General features: G+C 45.1%; 1 protein-coding gene across 1 annotated transcript; it reads left to right on the top strand.

The window, feature by feature from the left end:
- Window positions 1-823: 823 nt before the first annotated feature.
- Window positions 824-6,129, top strand: MSMB (microseminoprotein beta; the record flags this gene model as incomplete). Its single annotated transcript, XM_058696044.1, has 3 exons — window positions 824-971; window positions 4,047-4,315; window positions 5,884-6,129. Coding segments are annotated over 3 exons (663 nt in total), but the record flags the coding sequence as incomplete, so codon positions are not given.
- Window positions 6,130-7,526: the final 1,397 nt, after the last annotated feature.

Genomic DNA, 7,526 nt, shown 5'->3' with positions numbered 1-7,526 from the left:
CATCTTACTTTTAAAAAGGTTCCTGAAACTCTCATGTTAAAATTCATTTCTCTAGCTTGCCCATCTCAAAATGTTGAGAAAAGCAACTTGATACTTTTCTTTGTCCCACAGATAAGAGTATCAGCCTAGATGAACTGATACATTCCTGCAGCCCTCAAGATGCCTTAATTTTCTGGAAATAAGGGCCGCCTAGGTGGCTCAGTCAGTTAAGCATCTGACTTCAGCTCAGGTCATGATCTCATGGTTCATGGGTTTGAGCCCCGTGTCGGGCTCTGTGCTGACCCTGCTTTGGATTCTGTGTCTCCCTCTCTCTCTGCCCCTCCCCCACTCACACTCTGTCTCTTGCTCTCAAAAATAAATAAAAATAAAAAAAAAAAATTTTTCTGGAAATGAGGTTCTTAGCCTCATGGTCTGAGAACTTTGGCTAACCCAGTTAGCGCCATCAGGTCTCCTACTGCGTTTTCTTTGTCTCTGTATCTTTGTCAGTGTTTTATCATCTTCTTGAAAGTCCCTTTACTGCCTCATTTCTATACTTTCAATTATACATACTCTGAAAAAAAATCACTAATCCACAAGGGTTTCTTGAACCTTCTCTGTAATAAAATAGCACACTCTCATTTTTCTATGACTTGGGGCTCACATTTTAGCTCTTTCTCCAGTTTATTTTAAGTAATACATTTAGGTCTTATTCCTCTGCTAGACTACCTGAGGGTAATCCTGAGTATTATTCCTTTGCCAGATTGCCTGAGCTCCACCTTTAAACCACCTGCCACAGTCCAGCTGGGATTCTGGTACAGGACACTTCACTCAGTGATTACCATCTGAATTCATTGGTTCTCCTTCCCACCTCTGCTTTACATTGCATAACGTTCTTCTGGGCAGCCTCAGGGTTTTGGCCAACTTTGTGACTTTATGCAATGCTCAGTGCTGTGTCATACCTAATAAGAACACTCCAGGCGGTTTATCTAATGGTAAGTCCTGGCTTCTCAATGTTTATTATATTATTGCAGCCTGGTAGGTGTAACCCATTGGCAGATGAAGGCCTTTGAGTCTACAGATGAGAAGGAGGGTTAGGGCAGATAGAGAAAAAATAAAATGAGGGATTGCAATATGCCATTTATATAAGACAGTAGTTCTCAACCCTAGCTGTTTGAGAATTTCCTGGAGGGTTTTTGAAACTTACCAGTGCTCAGGCCCCATCCCAGGTAAATCAAAATCTCTGGGGTTGGGGCGCCTGGGTGGCGCAGTCGGTTAAGCGTCCGACTTCAGCCAGGTCACGATCTCGCGGTCCGTGAGTTCGAGCCCCGCGTCAGGCTCTGGGCTGATGGCTCGGAGCCTGGAGCCTGTTTCCGATTCTGTGTCTCCCTCTCTCTCTGCCCCTCCCCCATTCATGCTCTGTCTCTCTCTGTCCCAAAAATAAATAAAAAACGTTGAAAAAAAAATTAAAAAAAAAAATCTCTGGGGTAGGAGCTACACATTAAAAAATTTTTTTTCAATGTTTATTTATTTTGAGAGAGAGAGAGAAAGCATGAGCAGGGGAGGGGCAGAGAGAGACGGAGAGAGAATCCTAAGCCGGCTCAGCGATACCAGCACAAACCCCAACATGGGGCTGGAACTCACGAACGGTGAGATCACAATCCGAACCGAAATCAAGAGTTGGACACCTGACTCACTGAGTCCCCAAGGAGCCCCAGAGCTGAGCATTTAAAAGATTCTTCATCAACTCCTCCATGCAGCCAGGGTTGAAAACCATCAACTATTCCAAAGCAGTGCTTCTCCAACTGTAATGTGCATGCAGCCTCACTGGGAATCTCGTTACAATACAGGTTCTGTTTCTGTGGGCCTGGAGTGGGAGTGAGGGTTGGCATGTGTAATACTGCCTCAGGGGGTGCTGATGCCACTCCTCAAGCACACTGGGATCGCCAAGGATCTAAAGCAGTGGCTCTCACCCTTGGTCGAACATTTGAATCACTCGGGGAGTTTTCTAAAACTTTGGCAGACTGGACCCCATGCTCAGAGATTCTGATCTCTTTGTTCTGGGGTGGGGCCCAGGCATAAATTTTAAAATACTCACGATGTTTCACATGTGCATTTGGGGATCAGAACCAAAGCAAAGTGGAGAAATGAGGCATTTATGCAGAGATAATCCAACAGAAATAGAACAAAACAAAAAACTTGGCCCCAGGCTCACAATAGCTGTCTGATTAAAGAGGAGGGCCTTCTTTTTTCTTGAAGTGTCTATTCTGAAAGAGGAAGGAAGGATAAACATGAAAAATGTTTCTCCAAGAAAATGTGGGATCTGATTTCATCTTGAAGACACACGTATGACATACGGTGGTCTATTGCAGTATACATTTAAAAACATAACTTCTATTCACATTTATTTTCCATCTCCTTGCAATGTTTGCATGCTTTATAATACATATAACTTATAAACTGAAAGCATACACAGATTCAAGTGTTTGCTCAAAACCTTTTTTACTGGTAGGTAGGGTGCTTGGGGTGATAGAGAGTACCCACACTGTGGCCCTAATTTTCCTGTTTCCTCAGCAGATATATCCATAAGAGCCACTCTCCACACCCCTCCCCTGCAATCCACCTGATGTCTTCACGCCAACCTTGGCCTATAGTGTTTTGCAAGAACAGGAGCAGCTCTGATGACAGAAGCATTGGCATAAATAGCATTTTCCCAAACTTGCCTGATCACAGACTCAGCTGAGAAGCTTGATGAAATACAAATTCCTGGGGCCCATCCCAGAACCTACTGAATCAGAATCTGTAGGAGATAAGGAATCTGAAATTTAGCAAGCGCCTGGGGTGCCTGGGTGGCTGGGTCAGTTTAGTGTTTTTTGATTTTTTTGATTCTTGTCTTTTGACTTTTGATTTTGGCTCAGGTCACGCTCAGTGTGAAGCCTGCTTAAAAGCCTCTCTCTCTTTCTCTCTCTCTCTCTCTCTCTCTCTCTCTCTCTCTCTCTCTCTCACTCTCCCCCGCCATCTCCCTCACTCACATGCGCTCTCTCTCTAAAATAAAATTTAAAATTAAAAAAAAAACCCCACAAAACACAAGTACCTCAGGGAGTCTTATGACACCACCAGTGAGTAGAGAAATAAGCACTTTAAATCAAATACTTGAGTGTGCTACAGAAGTTAAGTGTCTGGATAGTTCCAAACACATTTACTGAGTGTGCCCTATGCTAAGTGCTTAATGGAATAAGAGGGATATTGGATTGGGAGACTGACTGGCTGGCTAGCTGAAGCAGGTTCCCAGGTATTGCCTTGGTTGGGTCACTGCATATTACAGCTAATCCTTGGTTTTGTGTTTCCAGAAATTTGACGTTGTCTTTGTATCAAGTGTCAGTGTGACTCTGGAGTGTGATTGTTTTGGACTAGGTTAAGGGCTAATGACTCTCTGACATAAGAGTGCATCTCCAAAGTGGCCAATGCATCCATGTCCCCCAGATTTGGCACTCTCTCCTGCCTCCAGCGCTCCATCATCACAGCTATGCCAATACGACCCTCTTCCCAGGTTCCCACCTACCTAGTGTAGAAAAGAGTGAAGTGAGAAGAGCCTTGATGCCAGAGGAACTGAGTCTGAATCTCCATTTTCTTGTAAAGCAGCTGTGTGACCCTGATAAGTTTCTTAATCTCTTTGAGCCTGTAAAAGTTTACTTACTATAAAATAGGGATAATCAGGTGAGTATAAATATTAAATAGCTTTTGCATATACATTAATTGACTCAATATTTTAATGCCTTCTCTATGCTGGTTCTGTGTTCCCTGACTGTGGGTCAGTAGCTGACATTTAGTCTGGGCTCAAGGTGAGCCTCCCCTCCTTCCTGCCACATTGCCTATCCCATTGGGCACATTGTTCTATATTTCTCCCTACTGTTCAGAGTCAACTCCTTTTCCCTGTAATTTTCTCACAGCCTACTGAGTTTTTCTCATGAAGTTTTTGTTTTTGTTTTTGTTTTTGTTTTGCTATAGCAAAATAGAGGGTGTGATTACATTTTATCTGGGAGAATTTTTTGGCCTATTGTATTTTCTAGGGGAACGCTGTCCAGATCTCAAGCTGCCCAGCACGATCCAGCCTGAGGTAGGAGGCCCAGGCCCAGACTGCCCTGGTCTCCCCCCCACTGCCCAGGACCCCCACCCAGGTGCCCTGGGAAAATCTTTTTTCAGTTCTCACTTTGGTTTCTACTCTTTGGGAGAGAGTATTGAAAAGTTCTCTTTTGTTAAAATAAGTCAAGGGTCACTTTTTGGATGGAAACATCACAAAGAGCCATGGGGGCTTCTTCTGTGTACACTTTGGGGAGGGGCAATTTAAATCTGAGGTTTGTGGGTGTATTTCCAGAGGGCATTGAACCCTAAAATTGTTTGCACCTTTGAATGTGTGGGTGGATTTTCCCAGGGAGATGGTCCCCATGTAATAGCCCACCAATCAGTCTTAAGAGTTACCTTGCTTCAAGGGGCACCTGGGTGGCTCAGTCGGTTAAGTGTCTGACTTCGGCTCAGGTCACGATCTCATGGTTCGTGGGTTTGAGTCCTGCATCGGGCTCTGTGCTGACAGCTCGGAGCCTGAAGCCTGCTGAAGTTTCTGTGGCTCCCTCTCTCTCTGCCCCTCCCCAGCTCGCACTCTGTTTCTCTCTCTCAAAAATTAATAAACATTTAAAAAAATTTAAAAAAAAGTTAACTTGCTTCAAGCTTATGCACTGCTTGCTTGCTGACCTAAGCCCCTTGATTTGTAGCAGAACCAAACTATTTTCCTTGAGATTTTGCAGACAATTGGCTGGCCTTGAGGAATGAAGGATCAGACTTTCCCCGGAGGTAAGTCCTGACTGCACTTGAAAACAGCTGGCACTGATGGTAGCATGTCTGTTCAGCATCATGTCAGCGTACGATGACCCACCTGAGCACCAGCTTCTCCTGCACACGGTGTCCCCCCTCATGTCCTTCACTATCCCCTTTAAAACTCTCTGGCTTCGGGGCACCTGGGTGGCTCAGTCGGTTAGGTGTCCGATTCTTGGTTTCAGCTCAGGTCATGATCTCACAGTTTGTGAATTCTAGACAAATAAATAAATAAACATTAAAAAAAATCCTCTCTGGCTTCACATGGACAAGGAAGATGGTGTTTGGGGTGTTAGTCCACCATCTTCCTAGGTTGCCAGCTTTTTTTCTGTTTTTAAATTTTTTTTTTGTTATTGTTTATTTACTTTTGAGAGAGAGAGAGAGACAGAGCGCGAGCAGAGGAGGGGCAGAGAGAGAGGCAGGCACAGAATCTGAAGCAGGCTCCAGGCTCTGAGCTGTCAGCACAGAGCCCGACAGGGGGCTTCAACCCACAAACCGCAAGATCATAACCTGACCCAAAGTCGGACGTTTAACCTAATGAGCCACCCAGGCACCCTGCCAGCTTTCTAAATAAAGCAGCTTTTCCTTTCCCACCGTCACTTGTCTTTTGAGTATTGATTTCAGAGCAGCAAGCCTCCAAGCTTGAATTCAGAACTGGTTTTCTGTCTGGTGACATCCAGGTTTCATCAGATTCTTTCTGAGCTCCATGATCCCTGCCTGGAGTGAGTCTTTGTTCCTGTTGGCTGAACCAGCTCCTACCTAAATGGCCTCCATGCCAGGGATGGGACAACCATTCCCTTCCCATACTCAAACATCAGTACTGCAGGCACTTCCTGAGTAGGGAGGGCAAGCAGAGTCAGGCTGGCACAAGTTGCCGGGCCCCACAGGGGCCCAGATCTGCTTCTGGACCTGTCAGAACTTACTGTTGTCCTCCTGTGCAAGCAGGATGGAATTTAGGAATGATTCCAAGGATGGTCTATGGGTTGCTAGTCCAGGTTCTATGTGTTTGGGTCTAGGTTTCTAAAGGCGGCACTTTAGAGTGACCTTAGGTTGCTGAGGGGTATCCCAGACAGTTGGAGTGTGGGTGTTTCCGTCACAGAGTTGGTCCTGGGGAGGCTGGGCATCCTATCCTTTCCAGCAGGCCTTGCTCTTGTCTCAATGACAGCCCTGCTACAACCGTGCATTATGACAAAAACCAAGTGCCAGAAAATCTTCAACAAGGAGATCTGCAGCTATAAGGTGGTGGAACAGAATGATCCAGAGAGGACCTGTATTGTCCTGTAATGTAATGTGCTTCCAATGGGCCTAGGGGTTCCAGCCTGAGAGGGCCCATGTTCTCCCAGGCCAGGCCTTGTTCTTTTTGGCCTCTAACAGTCTATGATTGTGTAACCTTATCTACCCGTAAAAAAGGTTTTGAGAAAACACTTGAATCTGTGTATGCTTTTAGTTCATAAATTATGTATGCATTAGTTTATAAATTACATGTATTATAAAGCATGCAAACGTTGCAAGGAGATGGAAAATGTGAATAGAAGTTATGTTTTTATAACGTATACTGCAATAGATCACCGTATGTCCCCTGCTCGGGGCACCGCTGCTGCGACTGTCACTTCTAATGTGTCTGCAATGTGCCGCCCTGGTATCCAGCTATCTGGTGAACAATCCAAAAAATACATGTGTCTTCAAGATGAAATCGGATCCCACATTTTCTTGGAGAAACATTTTTCATGTTTATCCTTCCTTCCTCTTCTTCAGAGACCATGCTCTATACCGTGTCCCTCATATACCTCTGTGCTTGCTTGAGACTAGGACAGCTTTTTGCATTTTTGTTTTTGTCTTTTTAAGTAAGCTCTAGGCCCAATATGGGGCTTGAACTCATGACCCCAAGATCAAGAGTCCCATACTTTACTAAGTGAGCCAGCTAGGCACCCCGAGGTTATGGCAGTTTGGAGCAGGGCAGCCTGGGAGAAGTGCCTCCAGGACCACACACATCCTGATGGGGTATTAAAAGGCCAGGCACTCTGCTCTGTAGATGGAAATGGCTTGAGTACAGAGCTGTAGTATCTTTTGCGGCATACAGACCACCCCAAAATTTAGGAACTTAAAACAGTGATACTGTTGATCATCTCTTGCTGTTTCTGTGTTAGAGAACATTTGTTTACTCAATAGGTCTTTACTGAGTGCCTGGGCCAGGTAATGCTCTGGGCTTGGGGCTACAGCAATGAACAAGAGAGACAAGGTCCCCATTGCCCTGGGGCTTAGAGTCCTGTGCCTGTGTGTACGTGACAGATCACAAACAAGCAAACAGTCCTCTGTTGAACAATTTGTGGGCAGTCGGTAAAGAGCTTTATTTTTCCTCTGCCCCTTAACCCTATCTGTTTAAATATGCTATGTGGACTAGTTGAGCAATCTAGGTAGGGCCCTGAAGAGAATTTTGGTCCTAAGGTAATCAAAAAGTGCTTTGGTCACTTGTAGTTACAAAAAAGTATAAATCCAGAGTCTGCATCTGAATTGAGGAGGGGGACAGGAGAGTTAAGGGTCAGGGACAGTCTTGGCTCCTTCTGCCTGTGGCAGTGTTTACGGTGATTTTCTTCCTCATTGGGGCTTTTGTGGGCTGCTCCAACATGCCTTACTCCTCCTTCTCCAAAGCTCCAATACAGGCTCTGACTGCCTTTTAGCTT

The sequence above is a fragment of the Neofelis nebulosa genome, chromosome 13 (genome assembly GCF_028018385.1).
Source record: "Neofelis nebulosa isolate mNeoNeb1 chromosome 13, mNeoNeb1.pri, whole genome shotgun sequence".
NCBI classification, from domain to species: Eukaryota; Metazoa; Chordata; class Mammalia; order Carnivora; family Felidae; genus Neofelis; species Neofelis nebulosa.
Note: the sequence above shows the minus strand (reverse complement) of the source record. Positions and strands in the feature narration are given on the sequence as shown.